The sequence below is a fragment of the Macrotis lagotis genome, chromosome 7 (assembly GCF_037893015.1).
Source record: "Macrotis lagotis isolate mMagLag1 chromosome 7, bilby.v1.9.chrom.fasta, whole genome shotgun sequence".
Classification (NCBI taxonomy): domain Eukaryota; kingdom Metazoa; phylum Chordata; class Mammalia; order Peramelemorphia; family Peramelidae; genus Macrotis; species Macrotis lagotis.
In genome coordinates this window covers 216,108,544-216,123,730 of record NC_133664.1, presented here as the reverse complement: position 1 = coordinate 216,123,730, position 15,187 = coordinate 216,108,544, and the positions used below count along the sequence as shown (strand labels likewise).

General features: G+C 33.6%; 1 protein-coding gene across 8 annotated transcripts in view; it reads left to right on the top strand.

Moving 5' to 3' along the window:
* The window catches only part of ABCD2 (ATP binding cassette subfamily D member 2), a 177,112-nt gene that overhangs the window by 119,602 nt on the left and 42,323 nt on the right, over positions 1-15,187 (top strand). The window contains exon 8 of one of the 8 annotated variants that reach the window (XM_074194859.1): positions 3,612-3,661. The exons of the other annotated variants lie outside the window; for them this stretch is intronic. Within the exon in view, the coding sequence (XP_074050960.1) occupies positions 3,612-3,619 (8 nt within the window). The 3' untranslated portion in view covers positions 3,620-3,661. Of the gene's footprint in view, positions 1-3,611; positions 3,662-15,187 lie in introns of those variants that run through there. 8 annotated transcript variants of the gene reach the window in all.

Here is a 15,187-nt window from a genome sequence, read left to right as displayed (position 1 = left end):
CAGTGCCTGTCTTCTCTCTGCCATCTTGGCTGGAAGTCTCCTTCTCCCTAACTTTCACCCTGTCCCTCCTCATTCTCCCTTTCAACACTCCCCCAAGTTCTCTTATCCCCCTTTCTTTTTAATTCTCTATGGGGTGAAATAGATTTCTGTATATACCTGAGTCTATATGTTATTCCTTCTTTGAACCAATTCTGATGAGAGTTAGGTACAAGCTTTGCCTACCATCCTTCCATTTTTTGCTCAACTGTGATAACTTTTTTCAAACCCGTTTTATGTGAGATAATTTACACCTTCCTTCCCTCCCTTCCCTATTCTTTTTCCTTTTCTTTAGGTTTTTGAAAGACAAATGGGATTAAATGGCTTGCCCAAGGCCACACAGCTAGGTAATTAGTAAGTGTCTGAGGCCAGATTTGAACTCAGGTACTCCTGACTCCAGGGCCAGTGCTCTATCCACTGCACCACCTAACTGTACCCCCCCCCCCCCCCATTCCTCTAATGCAATCTTCTTTCTAGCCCTTTTATTTATTTATTTTTATTTTTGGTATGATCTGATCAGTGTCAGTCACTTCTGTCTCATTGCACTTATAGTAAAGTTCTTAAGAGTTACAAATATTATCTTGCCTCATAGACATATAAACAGTTTAATCTCAGTGAATCTACCATGTTTTCTCTTTTCTGTTTCTTTCTTACTTTTTTATGTTTTCCTTGAGTCATGTATTTGAAGATCATTTTTTTCCAATTTGAATTTATTTATTATTTTATTTTTTGAAATTAGGAATGCTTGAAAGTCCTCTATTTCATTGAATATCCATTTTTTTCCTCCTGCAGGTTTATATTTAGCCAAGGGATTATACTCAGTTTTGCTGGACAGGTGATTATTACTTGTAATCCTAATTTCTTTGTCCTTTTGACTAACATATTCCAAGTCCTCTGGTTCTTTAAAGTGGGAAGTTGCTAAATCTTGTATAATCCTGACTGTGACTCTCTAATAATTTAATTCTTTCTTTTTGACTATTTGTAGTATTTTCTGGGACTTCTGGAATTCTGGGCATTTTCATTTGGGGATATTTTTCAGTTGGTGATGGGTAGATTCTTTTCATTCTTTTGAAAACTCTATTCTCAGTTTCTAGGCAATCAAGACAAATTTCCTTTAGAATTTCTTGAAATATGTTGCTGAGACTTTTTTTTTTTATTGTTCCTTTCATGTAGTTCCAAAGTCTTAAATTATCTCTTCTGGATATATTTTCCAGGTTGAATCTTTCTTTCTTTCTTTCTTTCTTTCTTTCTTTCTTTCTTTCTTTCTTTCTTTCTTTTTTTTTAGGCTTTTGCAAGGTAAATGGGGTTAAGTGGCTTGCCCAAGGCCACATGGCTAGGTAATTATTAAGTGTCTGAGACTGGATTTGAACCCAGGTACTCCTGACTCCAAGGCCCGTGTTTTATCCACTATGCCACTACGCCACTACGCCACCCCTTCCATTTGTTTTTTGAAAGAGAAATTTTGCATTTTCTTCTATTTTGTTTTCTTCTTTAATTTTGTTTTTTATCATATCTTGTGTCTCATAAAGTCATTAGCTTCCTTTTGTCTAATTCTAATTTTAAATGAATTATTTTCTTCATTGAGCTTTTATACCTCCTTTTTAATTTGTCCCATTTTCTATAGTCACATTTTTTTTTGCTCTGTATACTAGGTAACTTTGCTTCTGTACTGTACCAAATACAGTAGGTTGGGCATTGCTGCTAGACTTCACTGGGGTCTAATTTCTGGCTAGCCTATGGAGATAGGGTCTCACTGCTGAGCAACCCTGAAGGTAGGGCTATTACTGTCAACATTGGGAGTGAGATCTTGCTGGTGGCCTCTGTTTGGGAGAGCTGGGAGATGGGGTTGCTGGGGAGGGGCTTTGCTATTCTACCAAAACTGCTGAGTTGCCTTTGGTCTACTTGGGTTTCCTGATGTCTGAGACTCACTAGTGGATTGTCCCAGGACTTGGAGCCTTGCTACAGGCCTCATGTTGTGTGGCCTGTAAGTGTTACTTTTGGATCAATCTCCTCTCCAATATCGCAGTGAAACAGACCTTTTGGACTATGCTGACAAACCATCTGCTTTTCCACTCCTATAATATAGAAATTCTGTTGATTTTTGCAAGTTTATTTTGTAACCTACAACTTTCTTGAAACAATAGTCTTAGTATTCTTTGCCAATTCCTTAGAATTTTTCAATTAGCCATCATATCACTGATAGAGGATGGGTTTATTTTCTTTTTACCTATCCTTAAATCTTTAATTTTCTTCCCCTTGTCCTTTTTGTTATTATTATCGTTTCTAGAACTATATCAAATAATAGTGGAGAGAGTGAGCATCTTTGCTTTACTCTTTCCTTTAACAATAAATACAATATTAGAAAAGTTTCTAGTGCAAGGATCAGAGAAAAATCACTTATTAACCAAATCTTTAAGAAAAATTGATGTTTTTGTAATATCCATGGACTAGTTTTTTTACATTTCAAACTGATGCATAAAAATAAACAGTTTTTTAAAATGTTATTTTTATATTATATTATATTATTATATTATGTTATTATATATTATGTTTATTATTTGTATATGTTATTTTATGCTCAGGCATAAGCCAGATTTGACTTTCCAGAAGTATGCTAACTTCTAGTTAATTATATTGCCACTCCATAAGATGCTTTTTTACTTTTTTTGTAACTAGTTTTATTATATTGAAAAAGTCCCTCTATTACCTATGTTTTTGGCATAAATTTGTGCTGTGATTAGTCAAAAAATTTTTATTTATGGAGATAATTGTTGACTGATTTTATTTTAAATATAAACAAGTGTTTTTATAATGTTGAGCCATTCTTGAATTGTGGAAATAAATCTAACTTGGATTTATAAGGAATATATTATTTTTGTAGGATTTTATTTAAAATTTTTGAATTGATATTCATTAATTATGTATTTTTTATGTTTAATTATTCCCTAGCTTGTTTATTGTCCCTATCTCATAAAAGGAATTTGGTCGGCTACTTTATTTCTCAATTTTTCAGATTAATTAAGTAGTATAGGTTCTACTTATTCTTTAAAAGATTAATATGACTTGTAAATCCATCAGCACCAATAGGTTTTTTTTTCTTTGATAGTTTCTTTTTTAACTAATTTTATTTTTCCTCTTTTGAAATTGATTATTCATTTAATAAGATCTTTATTTAATCTTTTCTTGGCTTGAATATTTTAAATTTTTGAAGGCATTTTTATATTTCTCTTATGTTCTCTATTTTTTTAGTATAAAACTGTTTATCATAGGTTTTACATAATCATTTTTATTTCTTCTGGTTTGGTTGTGATTTAACCTTGTTGCTTTGCTATTTTGTTGCTTTGATTTTTTTTTTGCCCTCCTTCTCAATATGAGCTGGGCAAAAAAGGCTTAAATTTATTTAGTCTTTAAAGAACTTTAAAGAATTTAAACATTCTAAATTTTTTATTTCCAGTTTATTTCTGCTCTAATTTTTAATATCTTCTCTAGTTCTTATTTGTTGGCTTCTGAAATTTTTAAATACACGTCCAGTTCATTAATCCTTTCTTTTTTATTTTGTTAATGTATGTTTTTAGGGATATGATTTTCCCCTGAGGACTGCTTTAGCTACATCCCAGAAATTTTGGTATGTTGTTTCAACATTATCATTTTGTTCAACACAATTATCAATGACTTCTATATTTTATTCTTTGTCTTACTCATTATTTACCATTTCATTGTAAAGTTTCCATTCAGGTCCATACCTTTTGTTAAATACTATATTGATTCCTGCCTTATTACATTTGTTTGCAGTATCTCTGTGTCTTAATATGTGGTCAAATTTTGTAAAGTTTTCCATGATACTGAAAGAATACATATATATATATATATATATATATATATAAATATATTCTTCAGCAATATCATTAAAAAGATGTCATAAGACTTTTAGCTCTAGTTTCTCCAGCAATTTGTTCAGTTCAGTCTTTTCTATTTTGTTTATCTTTGTTAACTTTTCCAAAATGTCTTTTCACTATTATGTTACTGCCCATATCTTCATTTAGTTCAACTAATTTTTTCCTTTTAATTTAGATGATAATAGATTGATATGGCTTATTTGTCAATGGTTTCTTTCAGCAGGTATTTCTTGATGGATGTTACATTTTTCTCTAATTCTCATTTTTACTCTGTAATTGACTGTTTTATAAAATGTTTCTCTTTGTAAGCAATCTATGGGGGATGGAAGTGGGGGAGTCTGACAGTTTTTTATACTTTATTGGATTGCTTAATCTATGCACATTTAAAGTTATGAGTTTATATTTTCCTCTATTTATCTGTCTTCCCCCCCAATAGAATTTCCCCTCTTTGCCCCTCTTAAACATAGTACTGTATTTTTCAGTCTTTTAGTTTATGCTGCTTTTTTGGCAACTTATTCACACCATCTCTCTTCCTTTCATCCACAAACTCACCCCCTACCCTCCCAGAAATTCCCACATACATGCAGGTTTGGAGTTGGCTAATTAGTTCTTTTTCTTCTTTCCATTTATCTGGTAATTTAATTATTCTTTTTTTCCCTCCTTTCATTTACTCAGTCAAATAGGATTCCCCTTACCTTATTTTATTGTGTAAAATTTTTATTTTCATCCATTTTTCCCAAAAAGGATTTTTCCCTTGTTGCCTTTATTATTGATCTTTAAGAATTTTTCAGCATTACTCTTTAATTCATAGTTCTTACTTATTTAATCTTGTTTTAGTCTATTTTTCATGTAATTAACGCTTCTGGAGTTACCTATTTTGAGTTATTTTAAAGAAATTTCTGTTATTGTCTTTTAGATTTTAGCCCTTTACCTCCCTTTTTCTGTTTTGCCTTACTCTTAGAAATACCAATTCTTGCATGGGTCAAAGAGGATTTTGCCCTGTTTCTTTCTATGTTCCTGATTGTGAGATTTATTATTTACTTTTGTCCTCCTCTTTGTCATTTTTTTTTCTCATTTGCCTTGAAATGTCCTCCCAAGATCCATTATATCCTGTTCTTACTGGTATCTATTGTCCTCAAGGGCTCTAATTCCTTATCTCCTGATGCGGAATAATTGGTCCCTCAAAAGCCCAGTTCCTTGAAAGAAAGTACTCATTTTAAGGTCATCACTTCCATTTATATTACATCTCTCCTCTCATAGAAACAATCTGCTACAGTTCAAACCTTCATTTTCCCTCTCTATTTATTTTCCTATAGGCTCTCTTTTTTTTTCCCTGAGAGACTAAAGGATTTATTATCCCATCAATGTTAGACTTGGAATTGATTAGGGTGCATGATATATTTCCCTCTATCTTCTTTCTCTGTTTATATTGTTTTTCATTATGTAATTTAGACCTGCGATAACATTGATTTATCTTTAGACTAAGGGTCCATAAGACTTTGAATCTGTAATGTGTCAGTCTTATTTCTCCATCATGAAGAATTGTGAATGCCTTAGCTATTTTCAATAAACAATGATCCAAGACAACTCCAAAAATCTCATGATGCAGCTTGTTATTTTTCACTTACTTTTATTCTTTTTTTCTTTTTTCTTTTCTTTTTTAAGTTTTTTTGCAAGACAAACAGGATTAAGTGGCTTGCCCAAGGCCACACAGCTAGGTAATTATTAAGTGTCTGAGGCTGGATTTGAACCCAGGTACTACTGAATCCAAGGCCGGTGCTTTATCCACTACGCCACCTAGCCGCCGCCCCTTCCATATATATATATATATATCAACATAGATAAAGAGCAAAGGAGAGATAAAAGAGAAAGAATAGTTACCCAACTGAGGAGGCTCCAATAAACCTGGAAATCTGACTGAGGAAGTCCTTAGATGTCACAACATAGCTTCCAGGGTCTCAGTTGGGAAAATCTCTTTGGCAGAGTATCCTCTTTAAAGGGGTGGACTTCCAGTGTCCACTTTCCCAAGCAAGATCTTTATATTGTTCATATAAAAGTGACACATATCCAAGGACTTGCCAGACTGAACTCAGGGATCAATGAACTCTTGACCAAACTCAATGATCCATGAATTTCAGTCAAAACATCCCCAGATCCTAAGTACAACCACTTTTCCAGGTGTCTTGAGGTAAACACTTAGGGATGGGTAAAGTCTCCAGGTGTGGATCGCAAAACATGTTCACTAGGAATGTTCCCCAGCACTCACTGCCCTGGAACATGGCTTTGATGCTTTGGCTCAGTGTGCCTGGGAAGTTCCTTCTCCTTGGACCATGACAGCTGATAGGGAAGATCTCAATTTAACCCTTCACCCTGCAGCTTCATTAAAAATCAAACAAAAAAGAGTCCCTTCACTAAGTACTAAGTACTTTTCCTTTCCTATCATTCAGTTATCTTTGCATACTATCTCCTTCTTCATTGTGATCACAGGTAAAAAGTGAACCTTCTTTTTGCCAAGGCCACTGTTTCTATATGTAGTCTTCATTCTATATTCACCAAAAGATTGTTCCCACTTATTATCCTAACTCTCTCTTTTATTCCTTTCCATTTCTTGCTCTAGCTAAACTCTGCTGCCATGTTTGGTCTTACCCTTAAAACCTCTTACTTCTTCCTACTATCTCCACTTGTCAACCCAGATGGTTCTTCCTTAGCTGAACTCTAAGAAAACAATCTATACTGGATATCTTCACATGTTTTCTCAGCATCTTCCAAAACTATTTTTTTCTGACTTTAGATTATACCACTCAACTAAAACTATTCCAGCTACTGGCAGTTTCTTAATTGCTAAATCTTATAGTGTTTTTCTTTTTTCTTTCTTTCTTTCTTTCTTTCTTTCTTGCTTCTTTCTTTCTTTCTTTCTTTCTTCATTTTTCATTCTTTCATTTATTTATTTTCATTCATATGCACATATATATTTTTAAGATGCAAAATTTTCTTCCACTCTCCCTTCCCACCCCCTTCCTTCAGTGGTGAACAGTCAGGTTAGCATTGTACATACATATTTTTGATAAACATGTTTACAGATTAGTTATTTACAGTATGAGGAATTAGGATTAAGGGAAAGAGACACATAAGATATAATTTTTACAAAGTGTTCATCAGATTCTGAAGGGTTAATTGTGTGTGTGTGTGTGTGTGTGTGTGTGTGTGTGTGTGTGTGTTTTGCTTTGTTTTTTTCTTCCTGGATGGGTATAACATTGTCCATAGCTGGTCTAATACAGTTGTCCTACTTGTCCTAGTTCTCTGAACTGCTGAGGGGAGCTGCTTCCATCAAGGTTGTTCATCTCACAATACATTGTCCTCTTTGCTGAGCATCAGATCCCATAAGTCATTCCATGCTTCTTTAGAGTCTTACCATTTATGATTTCTTACAGAACAATAATATTCCATAGTATTCATGCACCATATCTTGTTTAGCCATTCCCCAATTGATGGGCATCCCCTCAATTTCCATATGGTGTTTTTCCAAGTCCTTATCATTCTTGACCTCTTTTTAGAGGCAGGAAGATGCTGGGCCTAGAATCAGGAAAACCTGAGTTCAAATTTGACCTCATATGCTTATCATTTTTGTGATTCTTGTTGCATATCCTTGCTGTGTTATTGTTGTTGGGTTGTTTCAATCATATCCAACTCTTTATGACCCTATTTGGGTTTTTTCTTGGCAAAGATGCTGAAGTGGTTTGCCATTCCTTCTCAAGCTTATTTTTATAGATGATAAAAATGAGGCAAACAGGAGTAGGTGACTTGCTCATAGTCACAAAGTTGATAAGTGTATGAGACCAGTTTTGAAAGCATAATGAGTCTTCTTGACACCAGGCACAGCACTCCAGTGTGCCAACTACCTGAAAATTAAACTTCCTTTGTTAACTGTTCAGTTACTTGTGAATACCTCATTTTGCCCTATCTTTGAACTAGAACTTGGAGAGCCATGACATTAGAGTGACCTTCAACGTTTGGCATAGTTGGCAGGATATAATGAAGGATCTTAAACTTTTTTCAAAACTCAATCATGCATTACAACTGCCTTTTATATATCTTAAACTGGAAGGCCTGTAAGAATCTTATGCTATATATGCCTCAAATAGAATTCATTATCTTCTCCCTCAAAACCCTTCTCTCTTCCCAACTTTCCTCTTACTATTGAAAAGGTCTGCAACCTTGCAGTCTTTGAGTACACACACATACACACACACACACACACACACACACACACACACAGACAGACACACACATATTAAGTTACCTAATCTTGTTTCTATCTTCATAATATTTCTCATACAATCTCATACAGCCAGCACTCTCTGATTACTTCTTACCTGGATCTTTATAATAGCCTTCTAATTGATCTCCCTGCCCCAAGATTTTCACACTCCAAACCATTCTCCACCCTACTGCCAAATGATTTTCCTAAATCTTGAATATGCCACTCCTCTACTTAATAAAACCACTGGTTCTATATTACCTCTAATACAAAATGTAAAATGCTTTCACATTCAAATCTCTTCACAACTTTGACCCCTATTTCTTTTGTAGTCTTCTTATGCTTCCCATCAGTCCATTTAAGCTACAAATCATCTCCAAAGCCCTGCTTCTATTCCTTCTTTCTCTATGACTTTATATTGGATCTCTTTGCCTGGAATATTCTTGCCTATGAGTCCTACCTTTTCTGGCTTTCCCTCAAGAAACAACTTAAATTATGTTTTCTTCTAAAAGATTTTTGTCTTGTACTTATTAACTCCATTTTCCTTCTGAGATCACCTTCCAGTTACACTGAATATATCTTGTTACTTGCATATTGTCTTTTCTATTAGAATATGAACTTCTTGAAAGAAGAGAACATGTTTTTGCCTTTCTTTATGTCTCTAAGATTTAACACATTACTTGGCACAATCTAAGTGAATACCTGGTTTCAAAGAGATACAGTGCTAAGAAAACAGACAAGTTCTGATTGAATTAAAACACACACACACACACACACACACACACACACACATACACATACACATTCAGAGGTGTGATATATAACCCAGAGCTTTATCTGAATAGGTTACTGGTGATGATTGTTCCTGAGACACAAAATCAGTTACATGAAGTGAGGCCACAGTTACCCAAAATATGGCAAGTACTAACTTTGATGAACAAATGTAGTACTTCTGCAAAGAATGGTTCAACTCAAAAAGGTCCTTGCTTGTCTGTCCCAGGAAATAGCAAAGTTCCACCCATCTTGACTGCCTCAGCAGCATACCTCATAGTTCTTACCTGGAAGAGTTACTGTTACATCTTATATATAGAACAACATCAACTACAACAGAAAGTTGGAGGGTTGTCCCGCCTGTGATACAGAATCTGGAATAGAGAAAATTGCCTCTGTGGTCAGAATGCTCCCCAGAATTCTTTTTTTTTTAAAATTCTTTGTCACCAAAATTGGTGAATTCTGGGAAAAAGTCTGATTGGCTAAGCAATATTTTATCTAAGGTCTACCATTTTTAAGACACGGGTATCATTCTTATTTTGATACTTTGATAAATCTGTGATCTTATGCATGTTCAGATGAAAACCATGCCTTCTGAACTGGTGTGGTGTTTATAAATGTGCCTTTTTTGTTTTGCTTTTTAGACTGAGTCTCCCTCTTGCCAAGGTTGAAAGTACAGAGGCTATTCAAAAACCAAGTTCCACTCTGATCTGTATGAAAACTTTGATCTGCTTCATTTCTGTCCTGGACCATGGCAGTTTTCCTTATAAATACTAAGGGGAGTAAGACCCTTGGTTACTTATTGACTGTTTTAGTCCACTGTAACCAAGAACTCTTGAACTCAAGAGATCCATAAACTTTAACTTCCCTAGTTGCAAGGATTTCAAGCATTTGTCACCATGCCTGACTATACATGTGTCTCTTTAAATCCTTCAGAGAAGATTTAGATGATGTACTACAAGTCTTCTGGGCCTTTGTGGACTAGTCAGATTCTTTGTTATTTTATTTTATTTTTATTTTTTTTTTAGGTTTTTGCAAGGCAAACAGGGTTAAGTGGCTTGCCCAAGGCCACATGGCTAGGTAATTATTAAGTGTCTGAGACCGGATTTGAACCCAGGTACTCCTGACTCCAAGGCTGGTGCTTTATCCACTGTGCCACCTAGCCGCCCCGCTTCTTTGTTATTTTTAACTCTCTACAAATCAAGAGATCATCAAACAGGTATTATTTATGTACTATGTACTAGACACTATGCTAGGGTCCTCTTTTTTAGGTTTTCCTAATTTTGCCAAGGGAGGGGACTAAAAAAAAAATCTAAATAAATGAAAAGGGCATATAACCCAGATTGTAACTGTATATTATGCTGAGTCAGTCCATCAGTATAGGTCGGTATATAGTATAGTTGCTCAGTGATCTGGATTCAGAATGAATTGTACCCCTGTTTATAAATGTGGAGATTATATTTCAACATTAGTATATAATTTTCCTTCAAAAATAAGTAGCTCACATTATATATCACTTTAGTTTTGCAAAATGTTTCACTCAAGGCAAATTTTTATACCTGCCCAAACAAAAGTCTTATTTTTTTTTTGCCTTTTATCAATAGTTAAGAAAAGTACCAAAGAATCATCTTGGATAGTTTACTTCTGTGCTTATACAATGATGAATTTTCAAATGTAATGTGTTTTTTAAATGCACTCTGTGAAACTCATGATTATCAAACATCCATTCTTTGAGACTAAATAAACTACTTCTATAGTAGAAAATATAGGCAATTAAAATGCACAAAAAGCCCATACGTTTATTTTTAGTCAATTATGTCAACTTTTAGATCATTGATTTAGAGATAGAAGTGAGCTGATAGATTATCTAGAGCCTCAGCTATTATATAGGAGGAAATTGCAATGGAACCAAATAAGAACAGTATTTGGCAAATACTGAAAACTTAAAATCTTTCCTTCCTTACTTCCTCCTTCCTTAATTCCCATTGCTTTTTGTCAAATTCATCATTGTTGCTGCAGCCTACTTAAAGACATGATACATCTTTCAAATATTCCTTGAGTCACCTGCAATTTTTATTCTATTCAATCATTTGAAGTTATGTAGTATGATCAAGATAATACTGGTGTAAAATATAGGTAATGAATCAATGTTAATATTTGACATTGACTCCTTCACTGAAAAGCATTGAAATAAAAGTTAAGTGAATCACAGGGAGAAATATACAGTAAAAATAAAATAGTGAGTTCTTCAGTGTACTTCTTTCAGACTTAAACAAGTTTAAAAAAGATAAATAAACAAGAAGTTAAGAGTCTTACAAAGTTTCTTACATGCTAGAAATCTGGCAAATTTTGAATGGCAACAGACAGGAGTAAATATATTATACAGTTTGGTCATGACACCTTTACAAAATTGTATTAGGAAATTAAAGCCTTATAAATTCAGAAAAAGAAATAACCTTTACTAGAGAAAATCATGAATTCATACTGATTGGGTCCACTATAAATTTATGTTACATAATCTCAATTGGGCTATTACACTTCCCTAATTGACTCACTATCCTACTTAGCACAGCAACTTTTCCAAATCTTCCCATTCCTTCTCAAACATATACAACTCTTCATCTTTTCACTTTATCAGGTGAAATATTGCTTCATAGTTCACTGAGAGCTCCTCTTTTCTCAGATGTCTTCCCTCCCTGAATATCTTCCTTTGATCCCTGTCATATGTAAACTGGATCTCCTCATCAAAGCAAACACACCTGCATGTATCTTTGATCCCATTCCATCCCTTGTTCACTAGCATATTGCTCTATCTATCATCATCAATCTTTGACCTCTCCCTGTCTATTGCTTTTTTTCTTGCTCCCTGCAAACATACTCATATCTCAAAAAATTCCACTTAACCCATCCTCATTTGACTAATCTCTCTTCATTTTCATAAACAAATCTAAGAAAACCATCTTCTACTTTGTTTCCTCATATTTTCTCCTTAATTCTCTGCCATCTTGCTTCATTCAACTGAAACTATTATTTCCAAAGTTAACAGTGATTTAAGTGCCAAATCTGATGACCTTTTCTCAGACCTCATCCTTTTTGACCTCTCTGCAGCTTTTGCTGTTGCTATTCTTCTTGAAATTCTTTTCTCTAGGTTTTTCTGATTTTACTCTTTCCTGATTGCTGTCTTATTATCTGATTGTTCTCTTTCTCTTTTCTGTATATTATCTTGTCCCTAGCTGCAAACTTGTATGTCCCTCAAGGTTCTGTAGTGGGACTTCTTTTCTCCTTCCATGCTATTTTTCTTGGTGATGTCATTAGCTCCCATGGAATCAATTATTATCTCTATGCATTTGATTTTCAGATTTATTCAGCTCTCTCCTTCCTCTAGTCTTCTACCTCCAACTACTTATTGAACATCAAGAACTGGTTTCTATAGACATCATAAACTCAACATGTTCAAAACTTAACCCATTACCTTTTCTCCCCAAACCCTTTCCCCTTGCTAAGTTCCATATTACTGTTAGAGACATCACCACAACTTAAGTGTTATTGTCAACTTCTTACTCTCTTTTATCACCCTTCCTCTTAGCCAATATGAAGTCAACTTCTATAGGTTTTATCTTCAAAACAACTCTCATAAGTTACCACCCTACTGTAGTAGATCCTCATCATTTCATATCTAAATTACTTCCATAACTCCTAGTTGGTCTCTCTGCTTCAGGTCTTCCACAACTCCATTCCATCCTCCACTGAGCTATCAAATTGATCTTTTAAATTACAACTCTGACCTTGTCACTTCCCACTCAATAAATTCCAGTGGCTCTCCATTACATCCAGGATTAACCCTAAAATCATCTCTTTTTAAGCCCTTCATAACCTGGCCCTTTTCTTCCTTTTCAGACTTCTTATACTTTACTCTCCTTCACATATTCTGTAACACTGGTTTCCTTGCTGTTACTCTATCTCCTGACAGTGCATTTTCAATATTGTATGAACTATTTGCAAAAAATAAGAAAAAATGAAACTTTCCTTCATATGTTAAATAGTATCTCATTTCAAACCAATAGCCAATATGCTATAAAGCTATAGAGATTTCCAATAAGATTAAAGTGAAGCACTAATATTTGATAGGTTTTAGGTAGCTTTTAGAATTAAGAAGAAAAAAGAAATTGATGGAGTAAGCACTGGCAAGCAGAAATAAAACTTTTTTTCCAGAGATGATCTCTTTAGAAAACTCTAGATTCAATGAAATTAACTTAAAGTTAGGAAAACTGAGAGTTGTTTGATCACATTGAGGCATGTGAAAGTAAAAGAATGTAAAAACATCACAATAAAATGCAAAGGATTATTTCATTAAAAAACTGGAAAGATTTTTTTGAATTGTAGCAGAATGAATTGAGTAGAACCTGGTGAACAATTTTATACAATAAAAGCAGTGTAAAGAAATAGCAACTTTGAGAGAATTAAGAACTGTATTCAATGAAATGACCAACCTTGATTCCAAATACTGGTGATAAACTATGCCTCTTGATTTAGAAGTGATGAAATAAAGGTACACCAATGGTATAACTGATGTGGTAATTTGTTTCACTTGACTTTTCTTACTTTCTGTAAGAGTGTTCTTTTTCCTTCTTGACTGAAGTGAAGATATTGTTGGAGTGCTAAAAAGAAAAATAAAGATAGTTATTGCAGCATTTAAGAAATAGAAGATAATAGTAGAAAGGTAGTAATTTTCTCTGATAAGAGTTTCATCAAATTTATTCCAACTTATTATAATAACCAGTTCTCAATTGATAATGGATATGAGTAGGGAAGTTTCAGAGGAGAAATCTAAGTTACCAATAATTTGTCCCTACTTGAACAAATCCCCTGAGATCTCTTTCTGTCCTGGAGCACTGTTGGTTCCTTTTCCAATACTGATCTCTAGAATGCTCCCAGTCAACTGCTATTGCTGCTGCCTCTATGCTGTGTCCCTCCCCAGAAATCAGAGTCCATTTTTCTTAAGCTGTCCTGGGTTAGAAAATGACTCACTGTGATGTTTTCTTGACATTCCCTATCAGAATTCAGTTTGGTGCTTTTTTTTTAGGTTGTTGTGGAAGAGATATGATGGAAGAGCTAGACAAAAGTATTGACTCTCAGTCCCTTATCTTGATTCTACTTTGGTCTTTTGAAAAATTAACTTCCCCATGGATAGCTGGTGCAAAAAAATCATACTGACTGAAATTTTAAACCATGAAATTCCTTTGAATGATTTTTTGAGATTTTATAGAATATTATAGAATCAATGTTCCATTCCCTGAAATTATTTTAAAAAAACCTAAAAAGATGGTTATATAATATTGCAATCTCTAATCCTGAAGCATTTGTATGAGGGTGAGAAATAGTTTGACAGTTGATCATATATTATTAAAGTTAAAGACATTTGATTATGAGAATTATATTAGATAATGAGAAAAGAATGGAGTAGGCTTTAACTCCACAGGTCAAATTATATAGGTTGAAAGTTGCTCATGAATACAAGCTTTCAGCAAAAATCAATAAAAGCATTCTGAGAGAATTAATTAGCTATTATAGTATTTACAGTAAAGAGCATTGTATATTTTATTATTACTATTTGTAAACTGTGTTCTATATATCCTTAATATCAATAAAATTTATACTAAACTTATATATACATGCATACATATATATGCATAACTTTGGGGGGGACAAGGGGATGCCAATTATTAAACATTTTACCAGCACATCATTGCAAAGATCCCACATTCCAGACCTATACCCCAAAAGGATTAGTAAAAAAGAAAGAATCCATATATCAACATATTTATAGGAATTCTTTTGGAAATTAAATAAATACCTATTTCTTGAGACAGCTGTAGTATATTAATGGAATGGAATACTGTTATATTCTAAGAAATGATAAATATTAATATAGAAAAATATAGATCTATATACAGTATGGCAGACTGATAATAAAATGATAACAACAAAACACTACTATAAAATTATAGTGACTGATGTCCTATTGAAGAGATATGAAAATGCATTTTCTTTATAGAGATGTACTATGTATATGGAATATTGAATTTAATAGTGGACTAGGCTTATTTGTTAATTAGTTTTGTAAAACTTTTTTTTTCTATTTTATCCTTTGTTATAAGGGATGATTTGCTAAGAAGGGAGAGTTATTTTGGGAAATATAAGTGATGTAAAAACAACTATATTAAAA